Source organism: Heloderma suspectum, chromosome 12 (genome assembly GCF_057233095.1).
Source record: "Heloderma suspectum isolate Gila_16-S chromosome 12, 16-S_ref, whole genome shotgun sequence".
Lineage (NCBI taxonomy): Eukaryota > Metazoa > Chordata > Lepidosauria > Squamata > Helodermatidae > Heloderma > Heloderma suspectum.
This window is the reverse complement of record NC_139469.1, coordinates 34,522,957-34,540,120: the sequence shown is the minus strand read 5'-3', so window position 1 is coordinate 34,540,120 and position 17,164 is coordinate 34,522,957. Positions and strand designations below refer to the sequence as shown.

At 46.6% G+C, this 17,164-nt stretch overlaps 1 protein-coding gene across 3 annotated transcripts in view; it reads right to left on the bottom strand.

Moving 5' to 3' along the window:
* TRAF7 (TNF receptor associated factor 7) overlaps window positions 1-17,164 on the bottom strand; it is a 61,067-nt gene that overhangs the window by 3,965 nt on the left and 39,938 nt on the right. For all 3 annotated transcript variants that reach the window (XM_084819035.1, XM_084819034.1, XM_084819036.1), the window contains 11 exons: window positions 16,867-17,001; window positions 16,466-16,683; window positions 14,888-14,961; window positions 13,441-13,489; window positions 11,756-11,883; window positions 8,149-8,231; window positions 7,506-7,545; window positions 7,282-7,398; window positions 6,053-6,175; window positions 5,813-5,932; window positions 5,492-5,623 (listed from right to left, as the gene is read on the bottom strand). In XM_084819035.1, the coding sequence (XP_084675161.1) occupies window positions 5,492-5,623; window positions 5,813-5,932; window positions 6,053-6,175; window positions 7,282-7,398; window positions 7,506-7,545; window positions 8,149-8,231; window positions 11,756-11,883; window positions 13,441-13,489; window positions 14,888-14,961; window positions 16,466-16,683; window positions 16,867-17,001 (1,219 nt within the window). The remainder of the gene's footprint in view (window positions 1-5,491; window positions 5,624-5,812; window positions 5,933-6,052; window positions 6,176-7,281; window positions 7,399-7,505; window positions 7,546-8,148; window positions 8,232-11,755; window positions 11,884-13,440; window positions 13,490-14,887; window positions 14,962-16,465; window positions 16,684-16,866; window positions 17,002-17,164) is intronic.

Genomic DNA, 17,164 nt, shown 5'->3' with positions numbered 1-17,164 from the left:
AATACTGAAGGCACAATCACAAATGATTGCAATGAGAAGGACAAATAGGAGACATCTAAGAATCCAGTGCGGCTGCCCAGGGAGCTCTCTGATGAGCTGAGACTTAAGAAGGACAAGTGCTGGAGATGGAACGAGGGTCGTATAACTAAAGAAGGGTACCACAGAGTAGCCCAAACCTGTGAAGAAGGCGAAAATCAAGAATGAGCTGAGGTGTGCAAGGGATGCTAAAGACCACAAAAAGAGTTTCGGCTATGTCTGGCACAAGAACAAGGACGGGGAAGGTCCACTTCTTCGGGAAGATGGTCAAGAATTAAACAAGTGATGGAGACGAGGCAGAACTTCCTCCGTCTTCTCCCACAATGGGAAATGGCCTTCAACCTGAGAAAAATAGAACAAGCAACATAAGGAGGGATTCTGCAGCCTGGGATAGGTGAGGAGACGGTTAGGTAACTCTTGGCTACTTTAAATTAGTTCAGATATCCAGGGCCAGATGAGTTACATCTCAGGGTGCTGAAAGAGCTTGTAGACTTTATTGCCGAGCCGCTGTCTGTGGGAATTGCTGGAAATGGGCAAATGTCCCGATCTTCAAAGCGGGGGGGGGGGGGGGATCTGAGAAAGTACAGCCTGACATCAATACCAGGCAAAATTCTAAAACAGATGAAGCAGTCAGTTTGTGATCATCTAGAAAAGAATGCATTGTTTACTAGGAGCCAGCATGGGCTTACCAAGAAGTCATACTAGACTAACAGTCTCTCCTTCTGGAAAGAGTTACTAGCGCGGTAGCTCATGGGAACACCATAGGCATTGTGACTGGGTTCACACATAACACTAAGCTACATTGTGATTTGTTGAATTGTGGACTTGTGATTGCATCCAAACCTGTCCCTGAAAATAAAACATGGTTTTTTTCCCCCCAGCAACGAACTGTATTAGAATCCATTGCTTGCTGTTGACTTGTGAATTCTGTTTTAATAATGGCTTGTCATTGTGCTTGGAACTGCAGCTTAATCCTGGTTTATTTCAAAAGCTAGCCCCTGGGAAACGGAGGCAACAGGCAAGAGAAGCCAGAACTAGCCCTCCTGCCATAATCTCCCTGACAATAGGAGGCAGTCCTTGGCTGCCTCCTCATAGAGCAGCTCTCCCTCTCAAGGCAGAGCACCTCACTTCACAGGTGCTGCTAGAGTACAGGGAGATTTAAAGGGGTAACCATTGATCTAAGAGCTCAAGAACAGAACTCCACATATAAAGCACCACACCACTTACCTCTCCTCCAAAAACTGAACTTTACACCTCCACAAGGTGGAGATAAATGCCTTGCAGTGTAAGGAGAGCAATTATTGTTTACCTTCCTATTCGGTATACAGTTATCTTCTGGAAAACGTCCTGGGAAACTCCAAAGACTGCAAGGCAATTATCTTGTTGAGCAAAGTGACCTTGAGAGATATCTCCTTGTTCCTATGTGCTTCCATCACTTCTGCCTCCTCTGCAATAGTGACCCTGGACAAATATCTACCTGTTCTATGTTCTCTCATCAGTACTCCACCCTCCCCTGAGGCTAATCAGTACTCACTTCCAGAGGTATCCTTATTTACACCACTACGTGATGCCAAAAGTTTGATGGAGGTACTCTACTCCCAACCCCACCCCAAACAAAAAGTCCTGCCCCCAAACTCTTTCTTTGGAAGAGTGAAGAAGCCAAGCAACTGCATGCTCAGTTGTGAAATTTGGGTAAGATCAATTTGGAACTTTGTTTTCCAAAGGCACTGTCCTATTCACAACTTGCCATGTTGCGAAGACCCATCCATGGTGAGTATTCTCCGCTTCCCAGGCTTCACAACAGACGGGGTCCTAGAGGGGTCTTCATCAATCTCTGGAGGAGCCCAGAGGTTCAGCAGGGGTTCCAGATTACAATCCAGAATGAAGCTGTTCTAGTGAGGAGATGGGCTTGAGGGATTCCATCATAGTGCCACCCAGTGCAGGGAGAAAACAAATGCCTTGAAGAAGAAATTCAAGGAGTTCACTACCCATAACAGGTGGTCCAGAGTGGAAGCTCGCGTTCTGCCCTTCTGTGACAGGTTGGCAACAATCCTCTTGGTCATGAGAGATGCCATGTCTAAATCTACAGTGGCATGGTGAGCAGCACTCCGGTGGGTGGGCAGCAACGGAGCGATAATAGTGGGGCCTCCACAGTGCTGCCCAAGCAACTGTGCTTAGCAGAAGTGATGTTATGGATCCACTTCCAGAAGCAAGTGCTTCCTTGCTGCCAGCCATTCTGCAATCCTGCTGGACTAGGACCTGCTCGGGAAAATCATGGAATCCGACAAGCCCCCACCTGCTGAAGACCTGCCCATCTGCAAACCAGGCTCACGGTGCTGCACTGGACTCCAAGGAGGCCCAAGAAAACCTTTAAAATTTTTTACTAGCACAGCAAGGTGAGGCTACCAGTGCAGAGAGCCTTTGGGCATCTGAAGGCACAGTAGAGGTCGCTGCACACCCTTTCCGGAGGTGGAAGAGGACCTTGCTGCTGAGGTTACTGTGGCTTGCTGCATTCTCCACAATACCTGTGACTCAAGAGGCAATGCGCTCCTGGAGGAGAACCCACAATGCCTGGGTGCAGAGATCAATGCCATTCAGTGGAAGACGAGCAGACACCACACCCCCACAGGCTCTTCATGCCTTGTACAGAAGGTGCCAGGCGCTGGCAGGTCATGGCGATCTGGCCCCGTTTCCTGGTTCATCTGGTCTTCCCCCACGATAGGTGATTCCAGGACCGCTCTTCTACACACATCTCTGCTTGGACTCAGTCCTGTTAGGGCCAGCAGCTGATGCCACAACTTTCCCCTGCTTCCCTTCCCTCTTCTTTTTAGTATTCCTCCCAGTTCTGGTAACTGCTTTCCCTGCACTTCTAACTAACAACCAGAAAAGCTCATACTTTAAGAACAATCAGGTGTGTTTATTGGAGTATTGGCTCTGGGTGCTGGATCAGAGCTGGCGAGTGCCAGCTTTTGAAGTGGTGGGTTGTTCTGGAAAAAAACGTAAGAGGCTCACGGAACTTATGTGATGCTTTATCACAGTTCTTACCTTGCGGCGGGTTCACTGTTTCCCTTCTTCCAGGCAGGAGACAGACATTTTAAAGAGGAACTCACAGGAAAGGCAAATAAGAGTTGGGGGGAGGGGGGAGAGCAGGACTCTGGGCACTGCTTGCTTTTTATAACTTCTTCCAAACCACCCATGACATGCTTTTTCCTGGAGGTTTCCTAGTTGTGCCCAAGGGGGCAAAAAGTATGCAGGAATGGCACAGGGGCCAGTGACATGAGTGGATGAGAAAGAGAAACATTTTCTCATGTCCCTGCTATGTGTCCACTCAACAGACTTGCTTAGAAATCCATGGCTGCTTCTGCAACCAGTCTTTCAAAGCCGGGAGAAATCCCTTCCCCTCATGCCATGGTGGGAAAGGGTTAAAGACTCCTGGAGTCAAAGCTCCTGCTGGTGTTTCTTGGAAGGGAGAGCAATTTCTTTGGCTAGTGGTGTTCTGAGCAGTGCCAAGCAAAGCCAAGAGGATTTCCACGCCTTGTTTCTGCAGTAGCCCAATGGTGAGTGAGCAGCTGTTGCGGTGAAGCCATGCCAGTTCTACAGTGCTGCAAAGGCACTTTGGATACAAAAAGGGAGCTGGCAGAAGGAGGTGGGACAGACCAGGAATGGGGAAAACAAACCACAATTTCTTTGGTCGTCTGCCGGACAATTCATGGATAAAGCAACAAACCATAGTTAACATAAACCATGGCTTAGCATTACATATGAACGCAGCCAATTGTATCTTGATTTCAGCAAAGCATTTGGCAAAGTCCTCATGTTATCCTCGACACAATGGTAAAATGTGAGCTGGATGATACTACTGTTACGTGGATCCACAGCCAGTCGAACAATGGTACTCAATGAGTGTTCACTAATGGCTCTGTATCAAGCTGGAGGGAGATCTTGAGTGGAGTGCCGCAGGGCTCCGTCCTTGACTCCTGTGTTGTTTTTATTTTTATAAATAACTGGGATGAGGGCAAAGAGGGGATGCTTACCAAATCTGCAGAGTCCACAAAGCTGGGAGGGATAGCTAATTCAACTGAAGACAGAACCAACATTCAAAACAACCTTGACAGGCGGGCCAAACCCAACAAGGTGAAGATTAATGTTGTTGTTGTTGTTCAGTCGTGTCCGACTCTTTGTGACCCCGAAGATTAACACAGATAACTGTAAAGTCTTGCATTTTCCAACGGAGTATCAAAGGCACAAGTACAGAATGGGTGAGGCCCAAAGTGCCGCCCTCCAGTGCCATCTTTACTTCCAAGAATGCACCTAAACTGCACATGGGCCCCAGAGGCATTCTTAGAAAATAAAAGTGGTGGGTGGCTGCAACCCAGTGCTTCATTCTGAAGGGTGCCCAGCCACCCAGGAAAAAGAAAAAGGTAGACTGGGCATGGTGGGCTGTGTTCTGGGAGACAAGAGGGGGTGGAGAGCAGGGGGCGTTTTGCCTGTGCTGCGTGTCTGTTTTGCCTGCCTGGTACGTGTGTGCATGTGCGCGGGTGTGCTTGTGTTTCTCTAAACAGTTTGGCTCCTGCGAAACAGGTATTTCGCTGTGCTTTGTGGGGGCAAATATATGATCTAGCACCTGGAGCTCAGACCCCACAGCTGCCTTCTATCAGCTTCTTGGCCATGTTACTTTTCTTGGAGCTTCAGTTTTCCATCTGTGAAATGGCTGCTGGAGCAGAACACTGGATTCAGAAGAGTGGTTTTGTCTATCACCTCTGTCTTACACTTCGGTTCTTGGGCAAGTTACCTTTCTTATAATCCCACCGGTTTGCCTTCTGGGAAGTTTCTGCATGATGCCTTTTTCTCTCTCAAAGATTTTGAAGCCTAGTTTCTCCATTGGTAAATCCAGCCTGTCCTCTAAATAACCAAGTGGTGTTTGGCTGAATTCTTTCTACTCTTGCAATGCTACAAAAGGGCAGGGGTGCAAGAGGCTGGACAGCCATCTGCCGGGGATGCTCTGACTTGGATTCCTGCATTGAGCAGGGGGTTGGACTCGATGGTCTTACAGGTCCCTGCCAACCCTACTATTCTATGATTCTATGAAGAGCCACTGGGCTCTCACGCTTTGTAATAGATTCTGGGGAGAGCGAACTGACAAACAGGCACACAGGAGCAGAGGCAGAAGTAAATGCCTGGGCTCGCTTGGGCGCCTCATTCTCTCTCTGTTGTGATCCAGGTGAAGAGACTAGAAAGCCCCCCAATAACTGTGCAGCAGAGGAACACAGCGACTATTTGGCCACATATGGCTAACCTCCTGAGAGTGGTACAGTTTTGCGAAACACTGACTTACTCACCCCAAAATAGGAATTAAAATATTCATTTCCAATATTTTCACCTCCATTTCCTTCCCACTATGCCATCCTCAAAACACAGGACCCCCCAACTCAATAATGAGCAGCGCCTCACATACCCGCAATGACCGATCATATGAAGCACTGAAGACTTTGGTTTGGTCGGGCGTTGAGATGACAGCCAGGGCGTACACGGTGCCGACGTGTCCCGTTAGTGTGCGCACCTGCTCTTTTGATTCAATGTCCCACACCTGGAATCAGAAGGACCAAGAATTACCTCCAAAGCCTCTGATTTTGATAGCTCTGACCCCACTAGTGTCTTCTTGCCAAGTACCAGGAAGGGGTGGGTGAATGCCACTGAGGGCTGCCAATGACCACCTCTGCCCATCTGTGCAAATGGCAACAGCAGTATCTATGACTTAAGCCTCAGCCAGACTTACATGGATGAGATTCTCATAGGTGCCACACACAATGTGGTGGTTGGTGACCGCAATGGAGTAGACGCTCCCACCTGACGTCTGCAGAACATGCACACACTCCAAGTTCCGGATGTCCCAGATCTAGAGTGAAAGAGAAGAGCAGGAGGAAAGATTACCATTCCCAGACTGAAAACAAAAATCCACACATTCTGGATATGTAGCCTGGAGCAACCAAGATGTAGAGGAGGAAAGTGCACATACCTTGATTGTTTGATAGGAGCCACTGTACAGGTGATTCTGTGATGCCACAAGGGCACGGACCCAGTGATTAAGGCCCGTCAGCTCCTTCTTCAGCTTCAGCTCAGTGCCCACAATGTCCCACACCTGGGGGCAGGAAGGACAGAAAGAAGTGGACCTTTGGCAGAGACAAAAGGCCTCCAAATCCAATCCTGTGCTCCAAGAGAGGACCACGCACCCACCCTGCCTCCACAGATCAACCTATGGGCAAGCTACAGCAGGAGTGGGCAGAAGGTAGATTGGGATCTACTGGTGGAACACCAGGTGATTTGCAGTAGATTATCAAGGGTTTCCAACTCCCGATGGTTTAAAAATAGTGACAGCAAGGAACCTTTTTTTGGTCCTAAATTAGGTAAGAAAGCCTGGGGGGAAACAGGAGTAGATTTGTGGATGAGCACCAGCTCTGGTAGTGAAAACAAATTCCTGGACTAATCATATTCTCAGAGGCACCTTGTTCTGCAAATGGCCATCCACCTTCCTGAGCCACTGTTTTGGGTTTGGTTGAAAACAGAAGTCAATCCTACAAGCCTAAAGTCTGCCCATCCTTGAGCTACATCACAGCGTCCCTCAAGCATATGGCATATTAAATAGTTCTAGCCATCCCAAGTGAGCAAGCCAGACTGCACTGAAAGGAGAACAAATGTTGTGTAGGGGTTAGAGTGTTTGACTAGGACTAGGAAGATGCAGATTCAAAACGTCACTCAGCCATGAAACTCAAGGTGACTCACTCACCTTGGGCCAGTCTTTCTTGCTCAGGCTAACCTGCCTCATAGGGTTGTTGCAAGGATAAAAGGAGAGGAAAAAAACATATACATTGCCCTAACCTCCTTGGAGAAAGGGCAGCATATAAATGTAATAAATAAATAACATTGGGGGGAAGGAGGGTGGAGATTCCCACTACTTGCTATGAGCTGAGAGAATGAATGGCACAAATACCATGATGGCTTTGGTGGCTGAAAAAGCAGTGGAAGAGAAAAAGGAGCAAGGCCAGCTAGATAAGGGAATGGAGTAACCAGGGGAGAGGAAAATAGCAAGAGCAAGAATAGAGATTAAATCAAAATTGAGAAGAAGAGAGAAATGAGTCCTGGAGACCAGACTGGGGTGGGGGTGGGGGGATTCTTGGGGAAGAAGGGAGGGTCTGGAAGACAAAGGACTGAAAAGGCTTTGTTCTCCTTCACCCTACCCATCTTTACCTTGATGGCTTTTAGAGAGCCACTGAAAAGCATGTTGTGTGAGGAGACCAGTGTGCACACAGGGTTGTCATGTGCACGGATGGTGTTGACCTTCTGCAAAGTTTGAATATCCCAAACCTGCAATGAGTGAAAGGGGGCCATGTAAAATTGTTGCTGACTTTGAGACTTTCCACAGATCCCACCCCCTCCCCAACGCACACACAGAGCAAAAGCAGGCTACTTACAATGATGGTACAATCAGCAGAGCCACTATACAACTTGTTCCTGGACAAAAAGAAACAGAAGACCTTTAGGGAAGGCCAAGACAGACAGCAGAGAAAGAAGTGTACCAGGCTTAGCCTGGTTGTCTGTGGCGAATAAAAATTGCCTCCAGGTGACCAGGAAGGGAAGCACATTCTAATGTGAAAGAACAACAACCTCCTCCAAGATGGTGATGTGACTAGCATAGGCGTGTGTGGGGGACTTCCTCCACAGTACAGAAAAAATACAGAATGCTGTGTCAGGTGTAAAATTTAGCTTTAAATTTTTTATAAATTGCCCTTGCCCCCGGACTAGAAAAACCAGAAGTAACAAAAATCATGCAACTCTGCTCTGTTTTCATGCAGTTTCAGAATTCAGATTTTCCTGGTGCACAATTTTAATTCAAACAGTGCTGACTAAAAGGAGATGGATTCATTTGAAGGAGATGTCATAGGCTCAGTTTCCCCAACCATTAAATGGAAATAGCAATTCACATTATGAGAATAAGCCACAAAAAAGTTGTAAACCCCCTTGCAACCTTTAACGAAAGAAGGAGAAACAGTCAAATCCAAGCTGCCTCTCACCCAGCAGTGGCAGAAAACACAGGGGCCAGCTGCTCTGACTCACCCTTGGATGCAGAGTGCCAGGACAATTCCATCATGGCCTTCCAAGGTCTTTTGGCACTTGTATGTGGTACAGGTATCCCACACCTAACAGGAAACAGAAGGGTCACATGATTGTGCTCAAGAGCAGCCAGGAACCAGGCAGGAAGTCAGCTGATGTGCCAAAGCTGGGAATGCAGGAAGCAGCTTGCCCGTCATGTGTGCACCTGCTTTCCCATCTTTCAGTCTGAGATAAACTTGTCCAGGAAAGGAAATGAATGAGCAGATTTTCCCAGGGAGTAAGAAACAAAGAAATGCAACCCCAAGCAGTTCCCACTGTGGCCCCAAGGCAGATAGGAGATAACATAGGGGGGGAAAGGGAGCAGGGCCTATGTATCCTGGGGAGAGGGTGGGGGAGAAAGAGAGGTGCCTTCTTTTGCTCATGCACAAAGCTTTGCAATGACACTTCTGCTGAGAAGCACCTCCTGCTGGAGGAGATTCCTTCTAGCCCTGCCCCTTTACTTTACTGAAGAACTGAATTCTCTCCCCTCTGTTCCCAACTTTCCTTTTATAGCTATTTGGAGGGTAGGAGGCAAGCAGTGCTCAGCCCTCCAGCTCAAAACTGCTGGTGAAGGAGAGGAAGTGGATTCAGCATATGCCCTGGCTGCACAGAGAACATTTTGAAATGTCAACGTTCTCCCTTCCCATTGTACACAGATAGGCAGTGAGACCCAGTTAAGGTAACCCCCCCAAACCTGGTGCCCTCCAGATGTGTTCAACTACAACTCCCATCATTCTCAGCCAGCATCCGGAGGGTATCAGGCTAGGGGAGGCTGCAATAAGGACAGGGTCTTTCAGACGAATCCTAGCCAATATCACTTTCCTCTTCCTGCTAAGGTTGGAGGGAGGGAGATCTAGGCAGATGCTTATTTAGGCTGCCTTCCCCTAAAGTTGGCACTGGGGCAAGAAGCCAACAGAAGTCAAAGTAGTGAGGAACCTAAAATCACCTTCAGAACAAGGTCTCCAATATTGTTTGTGTGCTATTTATTCTGTGCTGTTTTGATACATGCCACTTGAGGTAATTTTAAAAATTATTTCATTTAAAACTTTCTAACATTTTTATTGATTGATTTATACAGCTGTCCCATAACAGAAGTTCTCTGGCCATCTCACAAAGGTTATAGGCAACTGAAATTAAATACAACTATTTAAAGTTTTAAAACACCTCCACTCACGAATTCCTAAACGGGCATTCAATTCTTTTTTAAAGAAAAGATTAAGACAGCCTTCTCCATGGTCAAATGGCTGGCTGGAGCATGCTGGGAGTTGTAGTCCAACACATCTGGAGGGCTCCAGGTTGAGGAAAGCTGGGTTAAGAAACAGATCCAGCGTGGATGGTTCTACTGTCAGACGATGGCCAAACAGACCTTGGCTCGAATCGCCTTTCAGTAACAAAGTTCAACAGAGTGGCCTTGGACCAACTTCTCTCAGCTGAACAACATGTTTAGCCTTGAGAAGAGAAACCTGAGGGGAGATACGATAGCGCTCTTCAAGTACTTGAAAGGTTGTCCCAGAGAGGAAGGCCAGGATCTCTCCTCGATCATCCCAGAATGCAGGACACAGAATAATGGGCTCATGTTACAGGAAGCCAGATTCCAGCTGAAGATCAGGAAAAACGTCCTGACTGTTAGAGCAATACGACAATGGAACTGATTACCTAGGGAGGTGGTGGGCTCTCCCACACTGGAGGCGTTCAAGAGGAGGCTGGACAGCCATCTATCAGGGATGCTCTGACTTGGATTCCTGCATTGAGCAGGGGGTTGGACTTGATGGCCTTGTAGGCCCCTTCCAACCCTACTATTCTATGATTCTATGAACTTACAGGGTTGTTGTGAGGGTTAAACAGGGGAAAGGAGGAGAACTACGTATACCGCCTTGAGAGAGCTCCTTTCAGGAAGGGCAGGATAAAAATGTAATAAACAAACTAGGATAAGAGGAGAAAAATAAAGGTACCCTAGCAATAAAACAGTTTGCATTTAACTGGCTGTGCAGCCTGAACACCCAGAATTCCTGCACATGTAAGCAAGGCCTTAATTAAGAAGTCATCACCAGAATAAATCTGGTCCTATCAGGCTTTCTTTCCCAGTAGTAATGTATGGCTGTGAGAGCTGGACTATAAGGAAGGCTGAGCGCCGAAGAATTGATGCTTTCGAACTGTGGTGCTGGAGAAGACTCTTACGAGTCCCCTGGACTGCAAGGAGGTCAAATCAGTCAATCCTAAAGGAAATCAACCCTGAGTGCTCATTGGAAGGACAGACACTGAAGCTGAAGCTCAAATATTTTGGCCACCTAATGTGAAGAGAAAACTCTCTGGAAAAGACCCTGATGCTGGGAAAGACTGAAGGCAAAAGGTGAAGGGGACGGCAGAGGATGAGATGGCTAGATAGCATCACCGATGCAATGAATATGGAGTTGAGCACACTCCGGGAGAGAGCGCAGGACAGGAAGGCCTGGCGTGCTACGGTCCATGGGGTCACAAAGAGTCGGACACGACTGAACGACTGAACAACAACAACAAAAATCAGGCTTTCATCTTCTGTGATAGTTTTAAACAGAAATACAGCCTGATAAATAGCCACTGCAGCTAACACCTCTTCTGAGACCGCAAATCACCTAGTGCCATTTTCCAGCTTATTTCAAGGCTGACTGGCAAGGGCTGCTCCTGAGCACTTACAGCAGCGGGAGGCAACTAGTGAGGCAGCGGCTCAGTTAAGCCACAGAAGCTTCCAATCTGGCCCTAGACATTATCCCTGACCCCAAGGAACTCTCTCCTTACTGTGCACCTCTGGGGCTTGTGCTAGCAAAGAGCTCACCTTCTGACCTATGTGAACAGCATCAAGGCTGTAGCAGAGTTCTTCCGACATGGGCTTTAGCTGTTGACTCCTGTGCATAAGCTAAGACAAACAGGAGTAAACAGCTGAAATGTACAAGGGGGAAAACTGCCACAGCCTCTGATGCTGTTCATACTGGAAAGGAGGGGGCTAAAGAACCCTTGTCACATGCTTTGGCTGGTGCACTCGGGTCAGTGGAGGAAGCCAGTCACCATCAACAGCCATTCTAGCAGCTTGTACAGAGAGAGATGAGAGGGAAGCAGGGCCATTCCACCAGCCCTGCTGAAAAGCTATTTAATTTTTTCCTGTTCTTTTCCCATTCCTCTTTTCCTTGTGTGTCGTGTCTTTTTAGATTGTAAGCCTGTGGGTAGGAACTGTCTTGTTTTACTGATTGCATGAAAGCCTTTTTGACTAAGGAGCAGGATAAAATTAATTAATTGAGTAATCAAATCATTAATTCACACAGGTCCTTGCTCAGTTCCAGATGTGGCCCCTGTTAAAATGTCATTGCCGACAAAGGACCTGCAATGTTTTTTCCCCTCATGACATTCAAGTCCCTGCACTTGTCAGATCAGAGGAACAGAGCTTCCGGGCAGGGCTGAGCATTTTTCTCTCTTTATAAATGCTGTAAGTACTGAATGTAGGGAACACAACCCATGTGTTTCCACTGCCTCAGGATGATTAAGAATTGCAATTCTGCCATCCATTCCATCACCAACGTAGCTTCAGTGATGCTCTTACCTTAATAGTTTTGTCAGAAGAGCCACTGAAGAGCAAGTCCCCTATGGAATAGACACACAGACACCAGACGGGGCCCTGGTGCCCAACAAAGGTGCCTTTGCACTTGAAGATCTGCTGGGGATCATATGCTGCAAAGGAGAAGAAAAGAAGGGATGCCAGGGTGAGAGCCCCTTTGAGTCAAATGTTCTTTTAAGAAACACTGGATCACACATTTTGAAGACAGTTTGAAGCTGCTTTCATGGGCATGACTTTCTCGCAACAGAACCTGTCCAACTGCCATTTGGGGAGGGATGCTGACAGCACCAGTGGATTGGACCATCAAGTCCAGCATCCTTTTTCCAATAGTGGCTGACCAGGTGTTTCTGGGAAGCTCACAAGCAAGGCATGAAGGCAACAGTCCTCCCCACCCCACTGCCTGTCCCCCAGGAACTGGTATTTGGAGATAAGTTACCAACGAGCAAGGAAATTCCCTGTGGTTACCAGAGTTAAAAGTTGATTTTTATTTTTATAAAAGATCAACAATTTCACATTTGAGTTCCGGAAGAACTCTCAGATGTGTGTGGTCCAGACCCAAGGCCTGACAAGTCTTCCTCCCAAGACCACCATCTTATCCACATGTGGAGAACCCTCAGCTTGCCCTGTCTAGCTGGGCCTGGGCATGCAATAGATCACATTTCTGAAAATATTGCCCTAGAGATCCTGAATTTCATCATCCTACCTCACAACCTAAATTTTGTTCCCAGAAATGTATTATTATTATTAAAATGTATGTATTGCTTCCTATTGCAAAAAGCAGTCTCAACGAAACTTACATACACAATATGGAAATCTACGATTAAAATAATGTAGGGGGATATAAACCATAGCCAGCACAATAATACAAGTACAAATAAATACCATAAAACGTTTCCCAATGCCTTTAGTGCAGTTGTGCACCACAGCCGTTGATTCCTTCCCACACTGTCAGTCTTTAGACAGTGCACAATATGTCTTTCTTGATTGCAATGACACCCAGTTAAACTTAAAATGCATTTCTGATTCAAGTAGGTAAAATTATACCCTTTCATCAAACCAGTGTTGTGTATACAGCCTTTTGAGTTTCACAACACTTTTCATCTAGAAGAATGGAAAGCTATAAACCAGAAATAATAAAGTGGTCCAGTGTACCAGAATCTGGACACCTAAAAGAAACAAAATGGCTCAGCTAAAATTCAGTTATATAGTACATGCAGTTATATAGTTGCTTGAACGAAATCCAAGTACCCCTTCTAATCTCCTCTGGGCTCCATTAAAGCTTGTATGTAGTTGCATATGGACATGCAGCATTTGTTTGAATTATAATATAGATAGTCAAACCTGTTCCCCTATTTTGCTGTATTTCCAGTCTTTCCAATGAAAAATTTTGTTAACTTGGAAAGCTTGCATAGATATACATCAATCTCCGTTGACCCAATGAAATCATTTCATTTTACCTACTAATATCTCCTTAAATTCACAACACCACTTTGCCCTCACTGGGTGGGAGACAGCTCTACCTAGGACATATGTCCACCTTGAAATCAAGACTTCTGAGCCAGATGTCTAGAACCCTGCATTAAGAAAAACTAAAATTCCTCCAAATCCAGAAACACAGAAGTTCTGCAATATCAGCCAATGCCTGTGGAGAGAAACAGCCAGATACTCACAGCCCAAGATCCCCATGTTCAGCCGGGCATTGATGTGGGACAGCTCATCCTGAAGAGGCAAAGCAGTAAAACTTATTAGAGGGAGAGCAGTCATAATGCTGGCTATAATGTTGACATAAGGACAGGGAGGCCACCTGCTGATCAGACCCTGCTAGGTCCAGGAAACCACTGGATTCTGCAAGCCCCAGTGGAGCAGCCCTAGTGGACCAAGATGGACATCAACACTCGTCTGTTCAACTCCTGGGGAAGGCGGAGAACCTGCTTGCGGGTCAAAGTGGCATTTCCTGTCAAGGCAAACAGTGGCCGCTGATGGAATTTATTGATAACAAGAATACTATGGTAAGAGGCTGAGGAACATCTGTGGCATAGCAGATGACAAATCCTTAACATGCATGGAGAACGTGGAATGTGCTTATAAAGAAATGGAAAGCAACAGGATCCGCACCGGCCTTTCCCCTACAAAGATTTTGGGTGCTTATGAAAGATGGAATAACTCACATGTTTGTGAATTACAGACTTTTTTCCCAAAATGATGTAAATTATAAAAAGATATGGTCCCATATCTGATCAATATAAAAAGGATGTTCAGGATCACTTCTAGGAGGCCTCACACCCTGTTCCACTTCTCTTTCCCTCCTTATTGTTTTATCTCCCTTTCCCCTCTTTTCCTTCCTTCCTTCCTTCCTGTTGTTCCAGCTCTGATGGAGGTGAAAGGATCACTAACTGACTGTGCTGGAATGGAAGATATGAACTTTATTCCACAATTATAGGCAGTCTAAAATAGTAAGGGGATTTATGGCATTGACAGAAGGGAGGTTTAGCAGAGAAATGGAGATCTAGGATTGCTATTCAAATTGTCCTGATTGATTGTTTTGACAATGCCATTCTGATGCATTCCTGTGATATTATTTTCTCATTTATGTATAATTCCCTGCATTACATGATGTTTTATTGTTCTTGTATTGCAAACCTGCCTTATTAATCCTCTACTGTTCCTATATTGATCTTTGATTATCAATACACCATTTAATTTATACTAGTTAAAATAAAGCAGGGTCCTTGGCACTAATTATGCTTTGCCCATTAGGTGAAAATTTAAACCTAGATTAATACCGTCCATAAGGCCTTCTGAAGTCCTATGCTGTACAAACAGCAAGATGCTACAAGCAGAAAGGAGTTCCCTGTAGAACAGATAGTTTCGGGTGACTCAAACAGCTGAGCCAAGCCCCTAGGATGCTGGGGAAATTCATTCCCTAGGGCACGGGTAGGCAAGCCAGTGCTTTCTAGATTTGGACTACAACTCCCATAATGCCTGACCATTGGCCATGCTCGTTAGGGCTGATGGGCATTGTACTCCAAAACATTTGAGGGCACCAGGTTACCTACCTCTGCCCTAGGGCCATTGGCCCATCTGTTTTGGGTTTGGGGAGGAAATGGCAACACTCACATTGAGCATGGAAGCATCCCGCCGGAACTCCATCAGATCCTCACTCAGTTTGCTCTGGTTCTCATCCAGCACATCTAAACAGTGACAATTGGGAGAAAGGGACTTTTGATTTCTGAATGCAAACTCAAGTGGGTAAAATCTCCATCCCTTCAGGTCCCAACACCAACCCAATCCCAGTCCATTTCAGATCTGAGCACTGATACAATGTAATGACCAAGAGTTGTGAGCCATCAGCCAAGAAAGCCCCTGGCTTAAACCTAATTTCCACCACAAATCCACTTATTATTTACTAGCGAATGGACCCGGCTTTGCATGGGTTGAAACAGCCCTTAGTTTGATACTGCAAAGCCTTCAAGCAGAATTACACAGTTGTGAGAGCTGGACACATTGTGTCTGCCATATCTGAACAGGGCACCCCTAGGCATGGCCCCTGCCATGGTGTACCCCTATAGCCCTCTGAGGGAGGTTTCTACCCATTCCATTCCCCTGAAGGGGGCTGCCCCACAGAAGTGGGGAGGGGCAGCTGTATAACTGTCCCTAAGCATACTTTTCCCTGGCCTCAAACTGTGTCAACTGCAAAGCGATGTGCTGGTTAGGGAGGTCTGTCACCTAGTGACTGAAGTTGGTACTGCAGGCTTCAAACACACACACACACACACACACTCCCTCTCTCCCCCCCCGCTAATATTAATAAAGAATAATTAATGCATATATAAAACAAAATAAATCCAAGGGGCACAACTCCTGGAGTCCCCTTAGTATGCATGCCAAGTTTCACATGGCTAGGTTTCATGACCTTGGTGCTATGGCACCGACAGACACACATCCTCTTTTATTATTATAGATTTGTAGTATTTATATTGGCCGCTCAATAACAGTTACCTGGTAAGCTCACTACCGCCTTACTCTGGGTGACTCACTTCCTAGATGGCCTTAGACAAGCTGTTCTTCTCTCAGCCTCAGTGCCACATCAGCAAATGTGGGGATATTTAAACTGGCCTACCTTACAGGGTGAACAGAAAATTGCTGAGATAATATACCACACAGCTCTTTCAACACCCCATTACCATCTGTTTATCTGGACCTTGCTCTCCTCTAGGGTAGTGCACTTGGGGGCGGGGGAGGTTTCCCCATTCTCTTTCAAAACCACCCTGTGAAGTAGGTTATACTGACAGAGGCTGGGCCATGGTCACACAGCAAGCTTCCTTGTGAACTGAAACTTGGGTCTCTGTAGGCCAAGCCCATCACCCTGGCTTTTTGATAATAAGCAACTCTAACTGGAGTGACAAGTAGCAGCACATAGTAATCTTCCTCCACCTACCTCACAAAGGACACCACTGCAACTAGCTGGCCCAAGCCGCCATGGGCACTCTTGCAACTACACTCTTCTGCAACTGGCACACAAAGAGTGCAGCTCTGAAGTCCTGGAAATTCAAGACTCCTTCCCAAGTCCTCAGGTCTGGCTGGTGACACTTTTAGTAAGGTGACCAGGAAAAGTTTAAAGATTTGGTCCAAGCAGTTACTCTCAAGCCCTCTATTACCTGGAAGGTAGAGCTACCTCTTCCACTGGAGACTCACCAAACTTCAATTCCAGGTTCTTCTCCAGCTGGTCAATCTTCTCCGAAAGTTTGCCTAGCATCGACCGCAGGAAGGCGATTTCCTGGTCCTTCTGTGCCATTGCCACCTGCATCTCATGGAAACGATCATCCGTCTGCTGGAGGAACTCCTTGAGGCCCTCAAATTTGCACATCTCCAGGTGAGTCTCATATGTGTCTTGGTTTCCTATGAATGTACACCTAAAGTATGGGAGAGAAGTTACAGGATGGAGGATCATCTCAGGAACATTCTCACACCTTCAGACAACAATATTAGGAACAGCTTGAGGACACCGTTGTGCTCTACTGCACAGAAGAGGGATGTTCCAAGCCAAGATCCTATCTTCATCTGTCAAATTCTGGAAGAAATGCACTCCTGCTTACCCGTATTTGGAATGGGGGCACTTGATGTGCTCACACTCCTTGAGGTGTGCTTCCAGGTTCATCTTGAGAAGGGGTGGGCAGCTGGGATTGTTGGGGCAGCGCACCGGCCGATAATCACAGCTACCTTCATGGTCCCTGGACAAAGGATAGAGCATCAGAAAGTAAAAGAAAAATCATCCCTCCCTGAGTATCACCAGGGAGAGGAGGCTAAATGTTTCAGCAGTTGCACCAGGGACAACTTCTTCCAGCATCCCTTTTTAGACAGACGCTGGGGGAGCCATCATGCCACTTTTTGACA